General features: G+C 44.7%; 1 protein-coding gene across 1 annotated transcript; it reads right to left on the reverse strand.

The window, feature by feature from the left end:
* Positions 1-964: 964 nt before the first annotated feature.
* LOC138920265 (uncharacterized) lies at positions 965-23,628 on the reverse strand. The gene is made up of 4 exons (XM_070248067.1): positions 23,456-23,628; positions 22,351-22,604; positions 16,884-17,079; positions 965-3,479 (listed from the first exon to the last, which is right to left on the reverse strand). Exons 1-4 carry the CDS (start codon positions 23,626-23,628, stop codon positions 3,443-3,445), a joined length of 660 nt encoding a protein of 219 aa, XP_070104168.1. The 3' UTR covers positions 965-3,442.
* Between the last annotated feature and the right edge of the window lie 1,312 nt (positions 23,629-24,940).

Genomic DNA, 24,940 nt, shown 5'->3' on the forward strand with positions numbered 1-24,940 from the left:
GTTATTGCCAGGTTTGATTTTGTTTCAACATTGGTGCTGTAGTCTGTCCTCCCGTCTCTAAAGCTTGTGTGTTTTGAGGGCCCAGCTTAGATATTAGCACTTGTGTGAAAGCTTCTCTGGTAACCCTGGGCAAGAATGCCTTCAGCCAGCCAACCTGTTGTCCCTGTTGTTTATACCTTTCTCACACATGACTATACCAGGGCATGTCTATATCTCCAACTGGCCTATGAATATCTTGAGAAAAGGGACTGTATCTTTGTATCTTTCACAACCCAGCATCATCACCACCATCATCATCCCCATCGTCATTGTCATCATCAACATCACAGGTAATACCCAACGAGCACTTACCCTTCAGCAAACACTGGGCTCACTGTCTTAATAGCCTTATCTCATTTAATTCTCCCAACAATGCCGTGAGGAAGGTATCATTACTACTCACTCTTCACACATGAGGATATGGGAGCATGGAGGAACTAGGTAACTTTCTTCAAATTCCTTGGTGCAAACTAAAACCCCAGAGAGTCTGGCTCTGGGATAGCCTCATATCTTCCGTGCCACATTGCCTCTTATGTAGCACAGAACCAAGCATTATAGAAGTTTATAAATGTGTGTTGAGTAAATTGGCCCCGGAGCACAGCAGTGGCTGTAAATTGGTGTGAACAGAACAAATAGGAAGTGAATTCTAGCCTCACAAGTGTTTTGTGGTGAGTTTAAGAGAAAGGCTGAGGGTCTTTATTCCAAGACCACCAGTGACCTCCTTGCTGAATTGGGGTCTCTAATGTATCCTTGAAGCACCCTGGTTTTCCCATGAGCATGACACTCCCTGAACAACAGGTCATATAACCACTGTCTCCTATAGTGTCCATCCAGCTGCTTGCAGAATTCCCCAAGAGGCACGCTGTGAGGACAGGTGGGGCTCTCGGAATGGAATGGATACATACTTAAGCAGTTGGCAGCGATGCGCTTTTTCCATTCCCTTTATTAACTCCCATTGACTTCCATTATAAAAATGAAGATGCATTCCCATGGGATAAAACATTTGGCCTCACTACTAGACAAAAATGACCTGTACGAAGGAAACAAATCCTTTCCAATCAGCTGTTTAAAGGAAAAATGGTAATGGATGAGAGGACCTGAAAGAATAATGATAATCGTCTTCGGAAAGCAATGTTGAACCACATAAAACATTAAGCAGGAAAAAAAAATACCTTTCAGGAAAAAAAATGGAGGAAGTAAGCCCAGCAAAGGAGTTGAAGCAAATGTGGGCATTCATTTATTTATTTCCTTTTTTCACCCATTTATTCATATTTTCACCATAAACCCCTGATTTGTGCTGTATGCATTCTGCTCGGTACAGGGGGAAAAAGACAAGCTAGAAGATACTCAAGAAGTAATATCAGGAGGACTCATGCTTGGGTGGATATGGAGGTGTTATAACAGAGCAGTGACGACACGGACATTAGCATCGAGAGCCAGCATGGTGCACCGGCACTGGTCTGTGGCAGCAACCCAGCTCCACGGTTCACGAAGTTACCTGGAGCTAGCCATTCAACCTCACCCTACCTCAGTTTCCTCATCTGTAAGGTGGGGAAGATAGCAATCTCTGACACAAAAAGGTTGTTGTAAGGATTAAATGAATTAATATTTGTCAATCACTTAGCAATGGAACATAAATGCAGTTCTATCATTTGTTACCTGCAAAAGTTTGGGAAAAAATCAATTTCTTCATCTGTAAAATGGGAATATGCATGTATATATCATATATACACACACATACACACGTAGAGGTATACAAATATGTCTATGTATCTAGGTACATAGGTGTATATCTAGGTATGTATGTGTATATATGTGTGTGTGTGCGTGTATACATATGTATGTGTGTAAATATGTATACCTAGATATGTATGCATATATATGTGTGTGTGTATAACATAAATATACAAAGTGTTTGACAGTGCCTTACACCCAGAAAACACTCAAGTAGCTATGTGTTAAGCACTATGCCAAGCTCTATATATCTATCTAATTTATATAATTTTGTTATTTTATTATTATTTAATAGGGAATCAGACAGGAGGATATAACAAATCTTTTATATATTTTAAAAAAACACTATTTGCTAAGCCCCCATCATGTGCAAGACCCTGGGTTTCTATAGAGAAAAGAGATAGATGTGGCTGCTGTCCTGGAGGGTGCTTGTCCTGAGCCTGTTGTTGCGGCTTGGGGCAGGTGAGCGGACGACGGTGTCTCAGACACAGCAGATTAGGGGAAGAGCAATGTGGTGGGGGAGTCCATGAGGTCGGTTTGGGTTTATGAGGGTAACTGGAGGACCGACAGGAAGACACGCGGGTTTGGAATTGCGGGAGAGAATGGGGTTTGTTATGGATTTGCGGGGTCTCAGAAGCTGGATTGGGGGGAGTGAGGGCACCAGGCTGCACAAACGGAGTGAGAGGCAACAGAAGGTGAAGAATAGAACTCTTGATAACTCTAAATTTCTTAAGATGCAACTAGAGAAAAAGTTGCAATGATGGAGACTGAGAAAAAAGTCAGAAAAGTAAGAGACTGAGGATTCTGCAAGAAATATAGACAATATAGAGGAGCGAACAAACAAGATCATGTTCTTGAGGCTAGAACACCAAAGGCATTCGCCCAGGAGCCGAGAGACCTGCACAGGCTTCGATACATCCATGTCGACAGTAAATTAAAAAGCCAGATTTTGAGACAGTTCCCACATCATGAGGCTCCTGCTGTCCAGCAGCTTCTCATTTCCTGAAATTTGCTCACATTCGGCTCTTACCAATTCCTTAATTTATAGTTTACTAAGAGTTCTCTCCCATCTTGTCGGGGCCTCATCATGAAGAATCAGGCAGAGCTGCGGTCATTATCTCCCTTTATAGAGGAGGAGGAAATGGGTTCAGAGAGGCTCCATAATGTCGGAGGTCTTGCAGATTTATTGACATCCTGCAACGTACTTGCTGTTCTGTACCTGACCCTGGCCTTGGAGAATTGTGTCTTCTGAAATATATTTTCAAAAATTATGCTCTCCAGGGTCTTCGAGGAGCATTTTGGATCCACATGAGCCATGACATATGGAGAGTTAACTTCCTTAAATCCTTTGGAAAGTGAATAAATAAAGAAACACATTGAGGACTACACCAGGTATTAGAGCGTTTTTACAGTGGCGGACAGAAAGGCAGAGAAACACGTCACTGTGTCATTACATCCCGGCCTCTCCCCTACCCGCAACAGACAGAGCAATCAGGGTGAGTCTCCAGGGATGGCCTGGGCAGCAGCCAGCACATGCTTCCTTCCCTGTGGGGGCTACAATTACCATGTCCAGTGGTCCATGGTACACATGCCATCTCTCGTGTTTTCACGTATCACTGCTGCTGACTTGGGACGTCAGCTTCGACTCTGGTGCCCTTCCTCCTGTAGTTCAGTCGGACCTTCTTATTTCTGAAGTCAGCAGCTTCCTTAAAGTGTAAAGACACAGGATGTCATAACTCAGACACCAAACAGCAGGAGCCACCAGGGAGGGGAGGGAGGAATGAAATGATGTTGTATGGCTGAGCTGAACGAGGCATGTATGTGGTGAGTGGGAGCCTTGGGAGGATGAAGCTGAGGATGTCAGGCACCAAAGCCACTGTGATGGGTGTCCAGTTGACACCTCGTATTTAAAGTCCAGCGCATATGCAAAAGAGGTGGAGTTTGGATCTGGGCAACCAGAGCAGGGGGTAGAAGGAGCTGGATCCAGCCCCTTACTAGACACAGATAGCCAAGAGGTGGTCAGGCTCCAAGAGGACACTAGCGTGCTGCTCAGTAAACCGAGGCTGACGCTCTTGTGAACGAATGGAGCCCATTAGAAAGATAGGGGACGGTGGCATTTACAGGCTGCACACCAACAGCCAGGTGCAAAGGATGCCAAGAATCTGGCAGCAGACTCCTTTTACATTCCACAACCAGGTAGGCCTGCAAGGTTGCTCAGATCAAGATTAATTAGTCTGATCTTGTAGCTAGTAGCAGCCAGGACTCAGCCGAGAGGAACCAGGAGCTAGGAGACCTAGCCCCAGAGAGGGGCAGGGGCTGGAGTCAATGAAGGCACCAGAGAGGGCCCAGTGTCCGTGCTGTCAGATGCACTGGAAGGGAGCTGCAACTCCCAACTCAGTGTATTAACATGTGTCCAGCTGTCTTGGTCCTATTTCACAGGATCTTTAATGTGGCAGACATTTGGCCGACTGTGACTTTGAGGACAAATTTTCCTCAACTTATGATGAGGTTATGTCCCAATAAACTCATCATAAGTTGAAAATACTGTAAGTCGATAATGTACATAATAAACATAACCTACCAAACATCATAGCTTAGCCCACCTACAATTGGGCATAATCGTCTAATGCGAAGCCTATTTTATAATAGAGTGTTGAATAGCTCATGTAATTTATTGAATACTGTACTGAAAGTGAAAACCAGAATGGTTGTCTGGGTACAGAATGGGTGTGAGTGTATCAGTTGTTCACCCTCATGATCACATGGCTGATGGGAGCTGCAGCTGCTGCCGCTGCCCAGCATCGTGGGATACTGCTGGCTCCGGGAAATGATCAAAATTCAAAGTCGGAAGTCTGGTTGCCACTGAATGTGTATGAATTTGGCACCATCACAAAGTCAAAAAGTCGTAAGTCAAAACCATCCTTAGTTGGGGACCACGTGTATTTAAATTACATTACTTTTTCCCATAAAAGTTCAAGTTTTAGATAGCTTGCTTCATTCTTTTAAAAACATTTTAATCACGATAGAAACATATACCTTTAGTATACATATATAAATAGAAGTGTAATAAACATATAGAAAAGTATAATACACATACACAGTGTACAGCTCACCGAATTTTCACAAACTGAACACACTCATGTAACCTGCACCCAGATCCAGAAATAGAACATACCAGCAATCTAAAAGTCCCTATAATACTTAACTCTTTATTAAAATATATATATATGTATGTATATATATACATATATGAGAAATTCTTGCCAACCCCAAGAAATACCTTTCTGACTCAGGTTGAAAATGAACAAGGAAATACCATGTGATGTGTGGGTTTTCACTCTTTCCTGCGCTTTCTGTACAGATCTATTCTACACAGGGAATTATACCTCGTCTCCAACTTGCCCAACAAAGCCCATGGAGATTCACTTTGACTATACGGAATGGACCCATAGGCGTTCACAGTGGCTGCTCTGCTATGACGTCGCTCAGGAGTCGTCCCTGTGCCTGGCTGAATGGCCCGAGTCCTTCTGATTGACTGATGTCCTGCACATCATCCTTCTAACCTTGGAGGCAGCAGCCAGCACAGAGTGGGTAATTTCCGCAACTGGCACTTACACTTTTCGTGCGGGTTCCAATAGAGTGCTTGACACCATTCCTTTACAGGGCATGGGCACCTTGGAATTACTAAAGAGTCTGTTTCCAGGGTATTTTGAGCCCAGAGTCTTTGCTGAGGATCAGGAATGGGGCATGGGGGGGCGGGGTGTGGGGTGGAGTACAAATATTCCTCTGAAACTGTATGCAAGGTTTTCAGTGTTTTTCTGGGGAGATTCTCAAAGTTACCTAATATCCCCACACCCTGCCCTTCTCTCTGAAAGATTAAGAACCTCTCTATTTGCGAGTTATTCGAGAGCAGGGACATTGATCTTCGACTTGCACCCACACTGAGATTTTTTCCTATGTTCCCAGCCACCAGCCTGTGTAATGGAAAAAACTGGGAATGTGGATCCAAACACACTGCCCTCCCCATATGTAACTCAAGTAACTTTTTCAAACTCTCAGAGCCTTAGTGTTCTCAGCAGTAGAGTGGGTATAATAATGCCCACCACATTATTTATATATGTATATGCATGTCTTACAGGGTTCTTGGCTCATTGAAGATTTCAAAAAGTCCAACCACCTCCACTTTTCTCTCTGATACGTCCAGGGCCAGCTGAGGTGGGGAGGAAAGTTGGACTCTGAGTGATCTGGATTTTTCAGACCGACAGCCAGTATGCAACTGAGGCTGGCCACGAGATGGTCACTTCACCCAGAATGGTCACAGAGCAGCAGAGAGAGCAGGGAATCCTTGTGGGTCTCAGGTGATTAATAAATCTCATACTTCCAGGCTCCTGGAGAGCCCACAGCCCTTTAAAGGGCCCCTCCTGTGAGGCCCTGGTCAATTCGGGCTGTGCCGTGCAGACTGTCAAGCTCACGATTTACCTCCTTGAAACAAGTGTTTTAAGAGCATAAACTCTGCCCGCATCCACCACTGGAATTTGCACCATGCTAGGCACCCGGCATGGAGTCAAGAAGTGCCAACTGAATTTAAAGTTCTTAATAATGATGTCTATGGCTGAGTTTAGCCTGAAATTATAAGCAAAATGGTGTATGTGAAAGCCCATATAGTTCCCTCTGCCCCCCCAGGGAGAGGACAGATAGCTTTCAGCAGATTATCAAACGGTGAGAGAGGTTAATGGTGAGCTCCTTGAAGGAAGATCTACCCCTTGTTCATCTCTATGTGTCTTTATACACACCAAATACTCCATAGACATGAGTTTCAGGGGAACCATCAGACCCTCCTGATTACTCACGATTGACTTACAGGTGCTAAGTGGACAGTGTGCCCAATGACTGGCTTTCTGTCCCAGTAACTACCGCCTAACTCATGCACAGCCCCAGCCTCAGAGGGCGGTGATCCTTGCCCTGAGGTTCTCTTCTACAGAAGAAAAAGAAAGTATATCAGTTAACAACTCCTAGAATTTGATTTAAATTTTCCACTGTATAACCATCCAGACGGCAACTCTAGGAGGTAGAGAGGACAGAAAATAATAGCCCAGTATGACGGTGATAATAGTAATAATAATAATATCAATAACATCTACCATTTATGAATACATTCCTAAGCTCTACTTCTGCTCATGGCGGTGATCTCCAGATTTCCTTCCAGAACCACACAGATTATCCAATTCTGATTTTAAGTCAAATTGTACAATAGCTGGGCAGCCTTCCTCAAACCCTGGCAAAGTTTCCATTGCCCACAAGATGGCGTTGAGGGGTGAACCAGAAACCTCCAGGTCTGGATGTCCTACGTGAGTACAGTGCTACCCCAGCATAAATCTACTGTCATTCTCCAGCAGGATCTGCTAACAGTTCTGGGCCAAGGAAGGAGAAGGGACCTAGGTAGATGTATCAGTTTTCTGTCATATGCTCAGTTCTACATTGCGTGCTTTGTTTCAGAGCAAACTCCCTAGGAGTTCCCCGGCAGATGCTACAGGTACTTGATAATCATGTGCTAAACTAAACTGAATTGATTTCACCAAAACCTCCTTAGGAGCCCGGCTCATATCTTCCTTATTGAGTTTCCATCTAACCTAGACTGATAACGGTAGGTGCCCAATCTGCTGAAGAATTGATGAAGGATGTTCCCTACAATCCCCTGAATGCTGGCCTTCTCTAGATAGGGTGGGATAGATTTCACATCCAGAAAATAGTGAGGTTACTGTTGAGAGTTGAGATTCTGGGGAGGAAAGAGCAGGGTCAGCTGGAAAGACAGCTGGACCATGAGAACGCTGATCTGCTCTCCAGGTCTACTCCTCCGACCCTTAAGCAAATCACCATGAGCCTCAATGTCTTCATCTTGAAAATAATTGTAGTTGCCATGAATAGTTTATGTTATTGAAATAATCAAATATGCTAAGGAATGCAAATTACCATGCGGAAAAAAAGTCACTATGAGGAATACAAAATGCTATACACATGACGAGAGTATTTATTACCTTTTAGTAGGAGACACCAAATATGGTCAAACATTAAGATTCTAGAGTCAGGTCCGGGTCTGAATCTCAGCTCTAGCATTTATTAGCGGTGTGACCTTACATATATTATGTAACTTCATGAGCCACAGTCTCCACATCTGTAAAATGGGGGGAATAATAGTACAAACTTCTCGGAGTTGTTGTGAGATAAATATCAAGTATTTAGCATAATGCCTACCACGTGGTTAGGACTCAAAATGGTACTACTGATAATATTAATATTACATGTACAACTTTTATGCCACCTATATTGTGAGCAATGGTATGCCAACTTGTACTGACTCCCATGAGCCAATTGTGTGGATCTCTTTCCACTTTCGTGCTCAGTGACCTCTCTTTGGTAGCCTGAAATTGGACATGGTGGAATGTCCAAGTGCCATGAAAATTGCCAATGCTTCAAATCTAAATTGTTCTTTTGTTTTGTTTTCCCACAGAGTCAGTTTACCAGTATCCCCATGGTTATGAATATTGAATGTGTTTTAGTTTAGGTTCACTAGAAACAGTTCCTGAGATAGAGTTTCATATGCAAATAAGTTACTAAGGGAGTGCTCTGGAGTGAATTCTGTAAGGGAGAGAGGGAAGCAGCGGAGGGCAGGGGAAGATGGGGGTTCAGACGAAGCCTGAAGGGCACTGCAGAGAGTTCCCACCTTGATGCCAGGGGGCCAGGCTTTTATACTCCCGTATTAGTTGGCCATTAACTACTGACCACCTTCTAGGGGGAATGTAGCTTTCCAGGCACTTCTGGGTGAGACAGCTCCTGATCTCAGAGTAATTCTCTGGAGAAGTGTCCAGCTGTGAGTCACTGACGTCCAGTACTGCTGAGCGGTGGATGCACCAGCTCAGTGAAGGGGATCTGACTGGGGAACCAACAGCATCTTCTACAATACAGAAATAGATCATTGTCCTAGACATTTGAACTAGGATAGGTTTAGGAAACCACTTCTCCTATGTGTGTAAAGCAATACAGAAGGATTGTTTATTCAATCAACAAATATTTATTTCCGTGAACTACATTCCTGGCATGGGATCAATGCTGGGCAGTTACGGGTAAATACAATCAGTTGTGGGATCCCTGCACTGAAGGAGTTTGCATTCCAGCTCTAGAGACAGCCATTAACCAAAGGTGCCCGCAAATAACCGTGCATTTACGATGGTTGCTGTGAAAGGGAAAAGGAATATAGTACTCTTGGGTGTAAAGAGAGGGATTTGGTAGACAAGGAGGCCCCAGAAGGCTTCTCTACAAAAGTGACAATTGAGCAGAGATCTGAAGCATGAGTTGGAGCTTTCTAGGTGCGGGAGTGGGGTGGATCTAGAAGCGGGAGGGACTGACATCAGGCAGGAAAGTGAATCTCCCTTGGGTCTAGCTCCAGGGCAAGCTTGTGCACGGAGATTAGTCCTTGAGACCCAAGGGGTGGGATGGCTCTGAGAAGCCAGGCGAGTGGGGAAATGAGGAAGCAAGGAGAGTTAGCTTTATTCTTCTGAGAAGGACCATACTTAGAAGGCAGGCCAACTCTTCCCTATTTCTACTGAGATTCTAGAACTCTCCATTTGGAAAACAAGACTATTTTTATACTCTTCATATTTTCTAAGATTGGTTACTTTCTGTTTTTCTTTGATGTTTAGAAAAGTGCCTTTTGAAAATCCCCTCCTGATTTAGCTGTGCCAAGGAAAGGAGGGTGTGTCCTTACTGAGTCCTGAAGCTAAAAGACAGAGGAGTGATAGGTTTCTATATATACACATGGGTGTGTATGATGCATATAAATGTGTGTGATCCTGTGAGCACATGGGCATGAGTGTTTGTGTGTGTGTGTGTGTGTGGGTCTGCTTCGGTGAGCAGGGCTGGGAGGTAGAGAGTGGAGCTGGGGGAGAAGAGTGGCCAGGCAAGTCCTGGAGGGAGGAGGAGGGGGAGGGGAAGAGTTCATTGCTGCTGCTCAGCCCATTATTAAAGAGAAACAACATTCCCAGCAGGAGGCAGAAGGGCAATAAAACCAGTGGCTCCACAATTTATGATGCTAACTGAGATTCCATAGTTTGAAGCTAGACTATCCCCAGAGCATCAAGGTCAACAAGTCGCCAATGCCCATGCTCCCAAAGAGCTCCCCCGTGCCCACCTATTAATCAGCCCATTGCTGAAAATGCACCAACGAGCTTTGCCCTGGAAACATCATTAATAAACAGGGACAGGCCAAATTGCTAAGAATTCCAGGATAAGGGCAGGAAGGCAAGGAAAAAAAATATTTATATCCACATATGTGCGTGTTTGCGTATGGGGTGTAGCCTATTATGTATACCGGGCCATCTATTACAGAGGTCATATATAAATGCGTCTATTCATTTTCCATATATTTTATATTATATGAGAGATTTTCAAGCTTTAGAATCTTGCCAGATGGAATTAGAGCAATTGTTCTTCTGCTGAGACTTGGGGAAATTAATGAGGTCCGCACATGGAGCCATGAGAAAATAGAAATGTTTTTTCTTTTTTAAAAAAAGTGCCCAGTTTCCAAAAATACAGCAGCCACAATCCCAGAGAGAGCGATCAGTTTAGTGGCTAATCTTGAGGCCCATCAGTGGCCCCAGCATATCTTTTGGGTTATTGCAATTCTGAATGGAGCTTTAATCAGCTTAGCCCAGCCTGGGCGCCAAGGGCCTGCAGGCAAAGGGCATTTTCCTACAAATCCTCTGGAAACCATCTCCTCTACTCTAAATAAATGGATCATTCTCTCTCTAGCTCCATCCTGGAGCGCAGAGCTTAACTTTCTTTTGTGTTTAGGAAAGAAAGCAGTAAGAGGGAGGAAATCTATGCAATCTGAGCCCCAAAGAGCATTTTCTTTGTAGTGAGTCTTCAGTATTGTCTGGGAGTTTGGACCCCAAGTTGGAAATCCCAGCCCCGAAAATGTGTTTCTGTTTTAATGTTCTATCGTCAAAACTTTTCCTGGATTCTCTGTTCCCGTCAGAGACCACCCTGAAAAGGCAAATCTGTGCCACTTTTGTCACTCTCCAAGTCCCATGGGACAAGTCTCTGGCCAACATGGTGACCTCCCATTCTGATGGCTTGCCTCATAGAATGCGGGGGGTGGGGAAAGGAGAGGCCAGCATCGGGTCCCCGCCTGGGTCGGATGAGCCAGCTGGTCCCAAACAAAGCCACTGCTGGCTGGCTTCCTCCCTCTGCTCCAGTCTTTGCCTCCAGTTTGGAACAGGAAGGGCTTTTTGTCAGCAATCACCCCCAAAGGGTGTTTTCCTATTGCTTAACAGACCTCAGAATCAGACATGCTGTCTGTTTTCCCGGTTCCTTGGCTCCCTGCAACCCTGTCTTCTGTTTGGGGCTGCCTCAGAGGGAATCCAGGGAATTTATAATGTGTCGTGTTTGGTCTGAACAGCAGAAAATGGTTCAGGGGTAGATTTTTAAGGGGCTTTTCTTGCTAGCAGTGTAGGGCAAGGCATATATATTCTTTTACATCCGTGTGTATCGAAATGATATTTGGGGGATTTTTTAAACTGCCATTTATTGAGCAGGTACTATACACTGACACTGTATGTTAAGTATTTACATCCATCACACAATATCCTTTGATGAAACGGAAACTCAAAAGGTAATTTCCCGAGATCCCAGAATGGGTAAGGACAGGAGTTGCGGTTTTAACCCAAGTCCGTCTGATCCAGAGCAGGCTCTGTGTCCCCATGAGTCCTATTCCACAGTCATCAAACATCAGAACTTCCAACAAACAGAGTTAAGCTCACTAAACTTTGACATCTTAAAGGTGGACTATTGACCCTGTCAATTGGCTAGTAGTAGAAAAGAAAGAAGAACTCAAGGAAGACAGAGTTCTTTGTTCTGTGTCTCTGTGTGATGAAAAAGACGGGAGGGGGGGCCTTTCCCCTTCTACTCTAGTCTTTGCAGAAGGTCTTTACCTTCCTCACTGAGCAAACACGGAAGGCACCTACTGAACCACCAGGAACGGAATCATTCATTTCATTACCCCAAATGCACCCTGGGCAGGAGTGATCATCTGAGCTGGGAGCATGGCACCTGGAAGATCAAAGGCAGCTTCCATCTAAGAACTGAGCTCAGTACTTGGCCAACACCAAGGCCCTCATCATGGGAGTCCCTGAGAGGGTTGGGTCCTCTGCACACAGCCAAGCTGAGTGCAGCTTCCTGGGCTGGCACCCCTAGGAATGGATCCTGACTCACAGACTTCCAGAGAGAAAAAGACGCAAGCCGTGGAGCCAAGGGAGATGGGGAGGACAGCAGCTGCTGTTGTTGTTTCTTTCTCATCTTCTTAAGGCTAGGGGGAGGACCCATGGTGCTCCTGATGGCTGCTGGGACGTGAGCTATGTTCACTGAATAGAAGCATTTTACTTTTAATTAAAAACACAGACTCTCTGACCTTAACAAGCTGAGCTAGAGAAGGAGGAACCCAGAGGCAAGCTTCAAGGCAGCTTTGGGGAAACTGAATTTGAGTTCTACTAAACAATTTCGTGACCTTGAACAAGCTATGTTATTATGCTGTGCTTTGGTTTCCCCATTAATGTGGCTGGCACTTAATGATTCTTGTTGATCTAAATTGTTATAAATGGGATTTTCCGACCCAGCTCTAAGCAGTGGCTTTGACTTCCATGGTATCTTCATTATTCACATTGCTCCTCAGAAGGAAGGGAAAGGAAATGAACACTAGTCAAGAATTTACTCTGTACCAGGTACCATATCAGATACTTTGCAATCACTCATCTAGTTTCATCTTCATCCTACATGTCTTTAGCCCCATATATAGAGGAGTTTCGGAGAGATTTTGAATGTCACCAATGAAATGAAGTGCTACAGTTCAGACGCGAGTCTGTCTGACGCTTGTCTATGCTCAAGCTCTCTCTGACCCTTGGGATCATACTTACACGTTTTTACACTCACACTAAAAATGAGGAATGATTCCTCTTGTGCTGCATGTACTCTATATTTCTCCCTCTGTATTACTTCCATTTGCAAATGGACCCTGGACCAGTTCTTTGCAAATTATTATCTTCATGTCCAGCTGTTCACCCATCTCCATTCATCTAAGCCTAAAGGACTGAACAGGACACTTCAGCTATCTCCTTTTCACTTGAAGCTAAATGCTCCCAATCCAACTTGTCCTTGGGCCTATAGCTAAGACTATGGAGTAGAGTAGGTAACAAGTGGTGTTAGCTGGGTATGGCAAATGAGCATGCCTCACCTCACGCTCCCAATCCACTTCCTCTCCTGACTTCCCGTTTTGGGGTTGATAGGATGATATTCTATCATCAACCAAAGTTGTTGGGCCAATGCCATATAAGGCCTCCCTTGGCCAGGGCCTGGGCCTCAGGAGGTGCCCAGATGACCCAGGGTCATCGATAGGGGTAGCAAGGATGACAATTGAGAGGCGCAGCAATTTCAGGAAGAGAAAATTAACTCAGTGGTCATATACCAAAAGCCAAGTGGTCATTCATTCATAAAAAGATGTTACTTAGCCTTTCAAGAGAAGTGAGCCACCAGTGCCTATAGGAGAGAAGACTAAGAAAAAATAACCTCAATTTAACGGGGCACTTCATCATCCAGCTTCGCACTTCTTCCTGTAGACTTTTCATTGGCCTCCCTACTCCTTTTATTGCCTCAAAGCAAACGTATTTTCGTGTGATGGAGCGTCAAGGCTTCAGGGTGTCAGGCCTTGTGTCTGTTCCTCTATTGTTTACTAAGAGACAACGCACCTCGAGGAACTCTTGAGTTTTTAAAATCGGATTTTTTTTTTCCTTTCTGAACAACAGGCTCCTGCTCTGTTTGGCTCTACCCGGTTCTGTCTGGCCGAGCTCTGTCCTCTGAAATAACTTCCCTGCCTCGGTTCTCCTTCTCATTTCCAAAGCCAGTCCCTTCCTGCTTCTCCCTTGGTTTTGCTAGTGGAACCCCATGATGTCTGTTCCAGCTGTGTATAATTACCTCCCTCAGGCTTTTAGGGCTGAGTGACTCAGCACTGTGCCTTGTTTTCTGTTTTTTTTAAAGGAAGCACAATATTTATTTAACATAGTCCTGCCATTATCACGGCCACTGGAGGCTGATTCATGTTTCCCTTATATAGGCAGCACCTACAGTTCTCGAGTTACATTGTACGAAGGAGTCAGATCTGGGAATTAGAAGCAAATGGACTTGAAGGCCACCTCTAACTATCTGTGCTCGTCATTTAGCCTCTCTGAGCCTAGTCTTCTCATCTGTCAATAGGAGTCATGGCACATATCTCACAGGGTTTTTATGAAGGTAAAGGGAGAAAATGAATGTAACAGGCCTCATGCAGAGATACCCACTGGATTGTTTTAGTCCAAACGTATTATCTCTTTTTTGTCTCAAATATCCAATCAGCAATTAACTCATACAAATTCTTCCTTCCAAATGTTTCTCATATGCTCCCAATTTAAGGTCATAATTCTGAGTTCTGAACTTTTACAATAATCTTGCAACTGATTTTTCAGCTTCTCACCTTTGTCTTTTTTATATCAGGTTGATTTTCCTAAATTGTACATCTCGTCCCTGCTCACGTGTCAGCACCCAACCCTTCAAGATCGCTCTTAGCTGCAGGTCTGCCTTTTACCCCTGCATTTTGTGCCGTCTCTTTGCTTCTCTATCCCCTTGTTTCCCATGTTCTTTGTTCCCCCCACTAACTATATATATTGAACCAATGCACTCTGTAGTGACACTGGGAACAAATAAAATTCAGACCAAACATTCATGTACCTTTGGACACCAAGAACCATAGTAACAAAATGCACAATGAAGCAGCCATAGAAATAAGAAGGAGGCATCAATGGAAGCGCATTCATAAGATGAGGAGACCTAGTCTCACCTTCCTCACCCAATAAGCCCTTGCAGGAAATGTACATAGGCTAAAAATAGAAAACACCAGTTTTCTAAAATATCCACGTGATGTCTACAAATATCAGCCAACATAGGAAATCTCAATAAGTTCCACACTCAAAAATCAATTAAACAAAAATTTTTGCACTATTCAGAGCCCAACTCAACTTCTTCCTTTTTTAGAGCACCATGCAATGTGGACATGATTATGTCTCTGAAACCCAACTGGCCTTGTCTCTCATTGAGAGGGCTTCCATGGTTCCTAAATGCACCCCTCCTTTGTGCCCCATCTTAAAAAATTACAGAAAGTTTGTCTCATTCATTCATTAATCCGTTTGCTCATTTGGTCAGTCATTCTTTTATGCATTCATTCATCCATGTAAAATATTCATCCATTTAAGAAAAATAAGCACCCAAAGGCATCCCTGATAACTAATGCTTACTGCTGGATCCACTCCATGGATGGTTTGCAACTTAGCAACTCTGTGTAAGCAACCCATATTGGACAGTGTGCTCCATAAGTTATAGGGTATTAAGAAAAGCATATTGGGACATGCGCTTCATGAAAGAGGTGAGAACGGGGCTAGCATCACATCTTCTACCTATTTTGAGATGTGAAGAGCATCTTGACTCCTGGCCTCTTCTCTGGAGTCACAGGGACCCAAGTCTCTCACGTTGTGCTCATCGCTCACTGAATGAGCATGAGCAGCCCAGGTGGCCATGGGTCCTTGCCTGGTCTCTCCATGATCCCCATCTCACCCCACTTCACCTGCCTGACTCCTCTCCTTTGGCTACCCTTGCCATCCCAGCCAGGACCAGCCTTGCCTGGAAGGACCCCATCCTCTGGGACTCTGAGAGGTCTTCCAGAGTCCTCTGTGTCCTCTGTGCCCTTCGCAGGTGGTATGTCTGGCACTCACCACCGGTAGATACAGCCTTGCCTCCCCTTGTTGGTCCCAAACAAGGCAGGCTCAGCCTCACCAGGAAGTGGGCTTTCAAGTGAGTTTTATCTCTCACACCTGACTTTTGCTGCTTTGATACGCCCTATCCCCCACTACATGCCAGTTGGTATTAAGGATCTGGAGTTCAGAGATGAGTAAGACATAACATATACCCTTTAAAGAATGTTTAGATTAGTGGGAAAGACAAACTCCTTTGCATAATTATACTAGACACAATGCAACTTGACAAAGGCTCAGATGACGAGAAATACAATTTCTTGGGCTTCCTCTGCCAGTCAGGAGCCACATCTGCTCCTGATTCTCACTCATTCTTTCACTCAGCAAGTATTTATTGAGCACCTAATATATCCTAGCTGCTGGGAATGCGGTAGCGAAAACACAGACAGTTTTCTCTGTCACAGAACTATAGTTTAGTAAGAGAGACAGAAAATAAATGATTAAATAATTACAACTTGTGATCAATTAATTCATTAATTTAACAGATATTTATTGAGTACCTGTAATGTCCCAGGCACTGTTCTCAACACTGGACACAGTGACAAAACTACATGCATTTCCTACTTCTTAGACCTTCTAAAGAGCAGTCAAGAAACAAGATAAAGAGGTGACAGAGACTGTAATATAGTGGTAAATGCTAAGGAGAAAAATGTAAAGCCAGAAAAGGAGTAATAAAGTACAAGGTGAGGTAGAGGGTTTGAAATGTTGAATGAGGGGTCAGGGAATGCCTCCCTGAGTCAGTGACTTTTGGAAAAGGACCTTGGAGCAGTGAGGGAGTAAGGCCTGAAGATCTGAGAGAGGAGCATTCTGGAAGAGAGAATGCTAAGTACAAAGGCCTTGATGTGGGAAAGTGAGTAAAGAAAAATACAGCAGAGCCATGAAGAGCAGGGACACCTACTTAGAGTGTTCAGCAAAGAGCTCTGTGATGGGACGACCTTTGAGTTGAAGTGGGAGGCTGAAGCAGTGTTTCTACCTGGCTTATATGACTGTAATCCATTTAGGATTTCTGTTTCTCACTCTGGCTGCTTCCTATGCCTAGAACTCATTCCCGGGAACAAGCCTGCTCCAATGGTGGCCAACTGCTTCCGGCTCTCTTCTCCCCAGAACCTCTATGCAGGCTCCTGCTCCAAATGAGGATGCCACTCTGGCATAGTTATAGCCTGAAGAGTTCTGATCCCGCCGCCCCCACCCACCTCCACAATGCCCCATGGTAGAAAGGAGACTAACCTGGAACCTGTCCGAGTTCCCCACAACCATTTGGACAACTCGGACCTCTCTCTGTACCAATCGCCAACTTCCCAGCTGGGCAAGTTCCCTCCATTTAGTCCCAGCGCCTCTTCCTCTTCCAGAGGCTTCATGCTTCTGCGGTCCCAGCATGCCTTGCAGCTAGTCCTTGGCCAAGTTATGACACATTCACACTTCCCTGAAAAAGAAAAAGGCAGCAATATAGCTTCTGGAGACTTGATTATTTATGGGGCTTCAGTCTACTTGGAAAGCCTACAGAGAAAAACGACAAAGAAACATGAGTTATGACGAGTTGCGCTCAGTTCTCTTTGCCATTTACTAGCTGTATGTCTCTAGGAATGTTGACTGCGCTGGGCCTCGATTTTCTCATTTGTAAACTAGGAATTCCTTTCTCACTTCACAGCTTTTGAAGGATTCAATAAAATAAATTAATTGAAGTACCTGACACATAGTAAGTGTTCCAGTGAATATTTGTTGAATATGAAACTTCAATCTCCCCTTCAGTTTATGCCAGGGGTCAGCAATCTACAGCCTGTGGGTCAAATACGGCCCATGACTTGCTTTTATAAATAAAGCTTTATTGGAACACAGCCACATCATTAATTTACATGCTGTCTGTGAATGCTTTTGTGTTACAAAAGCAGAATTGAGTACTTGTTACAAAGACCACATGGCCCACAAAGCCTAAAATATTTACTGTCTGGTCTTTTATATAACAAGTATGTAAACTCCTGGTTTATAGCAGCATGGGACACTCTAGTGTTATGGTTAAGCACAAGATCTGCAGTCAGGCTGCCTGGGTTCAAATGCTGGTTCTATCATTTACTAGCTTCGGAACCCTGAGGAAGTTATTTAATTTATCTGGACCTTACTTTGCACATCTGTAAAATGGGAATATTAATTTATCACGTTGGGTTGATGAAAGGATTAAATGAATCAATCTAGTAAAGTGTGTAGCACACTGCCAGGGAAATGGTTGTTATTGTGAATGTTATATAATATTATTACATATGCTGTTCAAACAGTTCCTCCATTAACTGGGGCTAGGGACAGTCATCAGAATCAACTTGAAACCCAAGGATCCTGGCTAAAATGCTATTGGCATATAAATATTCCTCAAGGTGCCTTGTGTATGGCCCAGGCCCCAGGATCTGGTCCCACCCTACCTACTACTGCCTATGGCTGCCTCCCATCTTCTGCTCCCTCATAGAAGCTACTCGGTGATCTGACTTGAAGATTCAGACCTCTTGCTGAGGCTTTCGCTGCCTTGCCCTCGGCAGGCGTGGGCATGAGTCACCGCTGAGCCCAGGGTGCCAGTGAGAATGCACCTCCCTTCAGTCTGGCTTCGTAAAAGCACCTGGAACAATGATTGGCGCGCACTGCACACCCTCATTCAGCCTTGAAGCTAATCACACCACAGGAGGAGGGGCATCATCTAGTGACCCCTGTGTGCATTTGAGGGTTTGACCTTACAGCTGAAGGTCAAGGGCTACAATGACAGCTCAGATGGGGAGCTGAACTGAGACAGGCAAGAACAGGTGCTTAACGACTTGGGTGAGACCCAGGCAACTGGAAACCCTGGTGCTGGGTACTAAAAAGTTAAAACCCAAGAGTTCCTGTTAAAAAAACAAGGCCAGGCAGATAGGCATCAATAGCTCCTAAGGGATCAAAAGGAAGGGGGTTGGACACAGATCCAAAACTACTTTTCAAGAGAAACTAGAGGGATGTCCAAAGAGACCAAGAAGAAGAGGAAATGTGTCTGTGTATGTGTGAGTGCATGTGTGTGCATGTACATTCATGCACAAACATGTATCCTCTAAAGCCATTCAGAGATAAAATGGCACAAGACAGCAAGGATACATTTGATTTATCCACAATGCAAGACTTCTAACATTTCTAAAATGATTGACTCCAATTTTCTCCCTTAGAAGATTAATGACACTATTTCTGAATTAACATAATCTAATAAAATATTATGTCTGTTCTATTTTGGAATAGCATTTGTACAAGAAGTTTTAAAAAGTTATGAATTCAATCACACAAGTTTACATACCATGTTAATTGGCAAGATCACAACCTCATGATAGCAGATTCACCCCAGATCATGGGAGACTCATGCTGCCACATCAAAAGAACATACACTTTTGAGCAGCTATCAGAAATTCCTGAAGAAGACTTCCCATGAGAATCAAAAGACGTTTGATTAAGAGCCAAGCCACCTGTGGGGAGTGTAACCGAAGCTGCCACCACTTCACCCTAAATGGATAAAGATATTCATGCTGCAAAGCAAGGGCCCCAGCACACACCCCAGGTGTGGCAATATTAGGAAGTAACACTACTGTCAAGGAATGCAGGTGATTATTGAGTTGGTTTGAGCCAAGAAATTGTCTTTAGCAAATGATTACACCTTCTGAAAAAACAAAGACTTCAGCCACAAATGCCAGAACTATCTTGCCCCAAAGTCAAATAACTTTCTATCTTAAATAGCCAGACTGGCCTTGGTGAACTTTTCAAACAGGTTATCAATGCATTCGCTAAGGAAAAAACAAGTCAATTTCTCCTACTAACACATTCTTTCTCTGGCTTTATTATCACTCCAGGTACAGAATGTTGGGTGGGACAACTGAGTCCCAAAGAAGGACCTCCGAAGTGCCAGGACACAGCCTGGGATATAGTAGGCTCTCAATAAATTTGCGTTGACTTTCTGATTGACTGGTTTCCACTTTGGGCAAAGAAACCAGTCATTTATGCATTACCTGCTGCTCCTCCTGTGGAGTGTTCCAAATCTGTTTCTACAACGTTCCCTTTGCTATTAGGAAGTCAATACATTTAAATATAATATTCTGGCGGAAATCAGCAATGACTTGAAACAACTTCTGATGAACATGAAAGAAAAAATTGCCAAAGTGGGACTGCATTTCAACATCAAGAAGACAAAAATCATGACTACAGAAGAACGACGCGACTTTAATGTAGACGATGAAGATGGTGAAATGGTTAAAGGTTTTGTTTACCTTGGTTCGGTCATCAATTTAAATGAAGACTGCAGCAAAGGAATCAAGAGAAGACCGAGACTTGGAAAGGCAGCGACGAAAGAATTAGGGAAGATCATTACACATAAGGAAGCGTCATCAGAGACCAAGGCCAAGACTATCCACACCCTCTTATTCCCCAATCACTATGCACGGGTGCGAAAGCTGGATGCTGAAGAAGGCTGACAGGGAACAAATTGATTTATTTGAAATATGGTGCTGGAGGAGAGCTCTATGGACACCCTGGACTGCCAGAAAGGCAAACATGTGGGTCCTAGAGCAAATTAAGCCCGAACTATCACTCTAGGCAGACAATGATAAAAATGAGGCTGTCCTACCTTGGGCACATCATGAGAAGGCAGAATTGTTTGGAAAAGACCATAGTGCTGAAAAAAGTAGAAGGCAGCAGGGTAAGAGAAAGACCACACATGAGATTGATTGACTCCATAAGGGAAGTCATAGGCAGGTGTCTGAGGAAGCTGATCAGGGCTGTTGAGGACAGGACATTGCGGACGCCACTCATTCACAAGTTTGCCAGGAGTTGGAGCTGACTTGATGGCGTGTAACTACAAATGACGTTCTGGAAGATGTTTCTTTTCCTGATGTCATCTAAACGAATTATCCATTCCAGCTTAGAGATCAATTAGACCTATGCTTTCATTTCAGCGTGTCTGTCTGTCTGACAGACTGGTAGCATGTTTGCACCGTACCAGCCAAACCCTCTGCAAACCTAACCGTGTCCAGAGGTAGAGGTCGGTGTGCTCAGGAACGTGAGCTAGGCGGTTCAGGGTGAGCATGATGGAAGAGGGGCATACTATTGCAAATTTAGCAAACGTTTTGAAAAGACATCAGCTTCCCCATAAGCAGGCAATTCTTCAGGGTTAGCAATGGAATGCTCACTACATTGGCCTGCACTACATTCCCCTACAGGAGTGGGGAAAGGACACGAACAGGCTGCAGATGGTATCTAAGGACCACATTTTGAGGCTGGCCCTTGACTTCTCTCATTCCAGCAGGCTCCACAAACAGAGGCTGCAGAGAACAGAGAGGAGAACATGCCGCCTGGAAGCCAGGCTCCCTTCTCCCTCCTTGAGGGCATTTAACCACTTGCCACTTTAGGGATGTCCTGCACTAGGCCTGATGTTGTAGCCAAAGATGGGATTCAGGTTGCTGAACAGAGTGATGGAAATGCTCCTCCCCAAGGCAGAAAGATGGTTTGAGTCAGCTTTCAAGGTTCAGCAGTAGGTACTTTGAGAAGATGCTATTTAAGATCACCTTTGAAAGGGAAGGTGTATGAGGCACATGCCCGCAGTGCTGGCCTGCCTGAAAAGTGTGGTCCCTGCCCTTCTTTCTCTTCAGGGGATGAGGCAAATAGATCCCTCTAATGGCTGCCACGTGGAGGTGACTCCCTTCATAACTGATCATGCGTACTGAGGGCTCCCACGAAATGAAGTCACTGGAGTAAACTCATAGCCCCCAGCGAGTCTGCCTCAGGCATAAACATTTCCCAAGTGCCCACTATGAGCTCAGAGTAATGCTGGGTGATTTCAGAGGAGCCGCCTATTATTTCAACTTCTATATCACATTTGGTCCCCCCGGCAGCTTCTCACACACGGACTTCAGGGAAGTTTCCTATTAGGTCCAGAGTCAGGTGCCAGGGATATGGTGCTGAGCAAAACCCAAGATGGATAGCTCAGAATCTAATAAAAGAGCTCCTCATTCATCAGATAATCACATCGACAAAAGTGCTACTCCAAAATGAGTTAAGTGCTTAGAGGGAGAGGACCAGGGTTCTAGGCGGGTTCTGGGAAGCATAGCATAGTGGTTAAGATTAGAGACGTTGGAGCCAGTCGGCTGGGGGTCAAATCCTAGCTCTGCCAGTTTTGCTATGAGATCTCGGCCAAATCATTTGGTCTTTCTGGGCCTCATCTGTAAAACAAGGATAATAATAGCACCCACATCATGCGGCTGTTGTAGGATTAAGTGAGATCATATTTGTGAAATACCTGGAATGATGCAATATAAGTATGAAGCTGAGAAACATTTGCTGCGGAGCCCTGAGAGGGGCAGACCATTATTCCCACCCAGCTGATGAGGAGAATGGAGCTCAGGGAGATGGTGGGACCACCCCAAGGTCACACACTCTGTGTCAGGGGCAACTACACCTGCTACCCCCCAAATCTGGCTATCTGCTCCCTTTACCGCGCCACCTGCTGGGTACAGCCTTGGAAAGGGCTCACTGTCACCTCCACAGAAGCAGCCTCATTATCGTAATACATCTCTGTTTAAGAAACATAAACCACCCTTTGGCAGCTTCTCAAGTAAATGTCAGAGTCAATAAAGAGCTCCCTCCCCTCACCCCACCTTCTCGCCTTTACTGCAAGACCCAGCCTTACTGGGAAACACATCAAGCTTACCCAACAGGTTTCCCCCACAGCCGTGCCAGAGCAGGCAGGTCCCAAGGAGCCCAGGCTGGGAGGGCCCACTCTTCGGGCTGCCAATGCCCCCTCTGACCTTGCGCAGGCCGCCTGCCTTTCCTCCTGTCTGAACCTGCTGCCCGGGTGGGGCTGATGTCACTAATCCCGCCTGGGTAGCTGCAGGCCACCTCAGGCTCCCAGCAGCAATTACCCACACCAGCAGCGCAGCCCCTGCCTCCTCCCCGCTGGCGTCTCTTCAGCCATGGCTGAGAGCCCAGCTTAGTAAAGGAATGGCCCGGCCCAGGGATGAGTGTCCCCGCCGAGCAACCTGGCCCAAGCATGACAAGTAGCATCTGCACTTGTCTAGCCTGGCAATGAGAGCCAGGCCAGAACACCAAGCTCCAAAGCTGAGACTCTGGAAATTAGATGACAACATCAGAACAGGCCACAATTCTCTAAGGAGTTACTCGAAGAAGAACTCACACCCAGTTCCCAATCTGTGAGGGTAAACGGCCCCTCGGAAAAGTATTAACTATGCCTACCCTTCCATTTCTAATTAGCAGCCTCCTTGTACCCCTAGACTATATTGGGGACAGACCATGTTCACATTCTCCTAAGATGGAAGCTAAGGCCACGTCAGGAATTGCCCAAGGGCTCCTGAGGACAGCAAAGGGCTTCTGCTTTACCTAAGAAAGCAAGTTCTTAGCTTAAAAGGAGCAGAACAAGCCAGGGGACTCCAGAGGGCAATCAGATTTAGCGCAAGAAAAAGAATTAAAATAAAAGCAATAACAATAGCTGACTTTTCTGAAGCTCTCCTTCTGTCTTAGGAACTATGCTAAACATTTTTACACATGTGAGCTCATTGAAACCTCACAACCACTCCAGAAGGTTGATCTTGATGGTTTCCACTTTACAGATGAGGGAGCCTGAGTCTGATGGAGAAGCGACTTGCCCAAGGCTATTCAGATGCAATGTGGCAGACCTCAATCAAACCTTATATGCCTATCTCCAGGACAGACCCTCAAAGGAACAATGGGAGCCAGGGGTCTCCCTGCTCCTCCTTGTGGGCTGTAGGGTCATGGTTCTACAAACAACAGGAACTAACCTCTTTGCTTCTGTTGCCTTCACCTGGATCTCTAAGGCTTTAGATCCAATGCCAGACATGTAAATTTGGCACATCTTCATCAGGTGCTTGGAACTGACAAAACCCCAGTCATTGACAGGGTAATGGGAAGCATGGGAGTTTTGGAGTCCGATATGGGAATTTTTCCCAGCCATGCAACAAATGGTCTGGGTGGCCTTGGTAATGTTCATACACTTCTTTGAGCCATAGGCTTCCTATCTATAAACCAAAGGTAATCATTATTACATTCGTGAACAGGGTAGGGGTGGGGGCAAGGTAGAATATACATCTGAAATGCATAGTGGGCTAGATTGCAAACTCTATGAAGGCAGGAAGCAATTTATGTCTTATCCCTGCTATATTTATAGCACCTAGTCCTCTGCCTGATATATACTTCACTCAATAAATTTCTGTTGAAGAATCAATTTTATAAAGTTATTTGCAAGTGTACACAAATATATGTAGAGGGTTATGTATACAACCAACAGAAAACATGCACATGACCATGGATGGGGCATGGCTAAACGAATGTGAGTACTTGCATGGAATAGATTGTGAAAAAGGTACTTAAAAAGACGGAGGCAACTCTGTAGGTAATCACGTAGAATGATAAGCAGGGTATATAAACTAGGGGGCCGGGGACTGCAGAACAATTTGTATTTATAGTAACATGCTTGAAAAAAGGTCAAGAGAAGAATCCATACTAGTCTACTAAGAGTAGTTACTTCCACTGCAGATTAAAATGTCAACAAGGGAGGTTTAGGAGAGAAGGAGACGTGGCTGCTGGTGTAGGGAGATTTTCACTTTTTACCTTGTACATTTTTGGATTGCCTAATTTGTTTTGACAAAGAGTCTGAGACACTTTTGTTATATAAAAACGCAATCAAAATTAGCCTTATATCTTAAATAAGTGAATAGAAGAATAAATAAACATCTCAAGCGCCAAGCATAAAGCAGGCCCCATAAATGTTCATCCCCTTCCCTCCCTTGTCCCTAAATGGTATTTATCACATCTCTGCATCTCGGTGACCGGAATGAGACATGCAAAGACATGCAAAACCCTAGTAAAGTCAGTTTCACCCCTCCGTGTGTGTGGCCCTGCAAAATCTGACAGCACCCAGCCTTCCAGAGTTTTCTGGCTTTGTCTTAAAAGGACACATGGGCTGAAAGCACAGCCACTGGTTTGTCCCAAAGCAGAAACAGAAACTTGGCTGCTTTGGCCAAATGTGAAGTAAAAGGTTTGGGTGGGCTCCTGGGGCATTTGCCTTAGAAATAATTCTCATCTGAGGTTCTGGTGTGGCCTTGGTGCAAAGGAATATTCATTATTCCAAAAAGTCTTACCAAAAAGTTAAAACTCCAATTTGCGAAGCTAAAGATCAAAGAGAGAAGTAAAGAAGGGTAAAGTGGCTATGCAGAGAAGTCATTTCCAGAACCACAGCCCAGAGGGCTGAGTTACTGGTCACTTAG

The sequence above is a fragment of the Equus caballus genome, chromosome 22 (assembly GCF_041296265.1).
Source record: "Equus caballus isolate H_3958 breed thoroughbred chromosome 22, TB-T2T, whole genome shotgun sequence".
Lineage (NCBI taxonomy): Eukaryota > Metazoa > Chordata > Mammalia > Perissodactyla > Equidae > Equus > Equus caballus.

What these genes read in the sequence shown, in the direction of transcription:
- LOC138920265 (XM_070248067.1), bottom strand. Translation starts at nt 23,628, where the DNA reads ATGGCTGGGAAAAATTCCCATATCGGACTCCAAAACTCCCATGCTTCC. An exon ending in CTGTGGGGGAAACCTGTTGG is followed by an intron (nt 17,080 to 22,350) that starts GTAAGCTTGATG and finishes TTTCTTTTTCAG; the next exon opens with GGAAGTGTGAATGTGTCATA. An exon ending in GGAACTCGGACAGGTTCCAG is followed by an intron (nt 3,480 to 16,883) that starts GTTAGTCTCCTT and finishes TTACACTTTAAG; the next exon opens with GAAGCTGCTGACTTCAGAAA.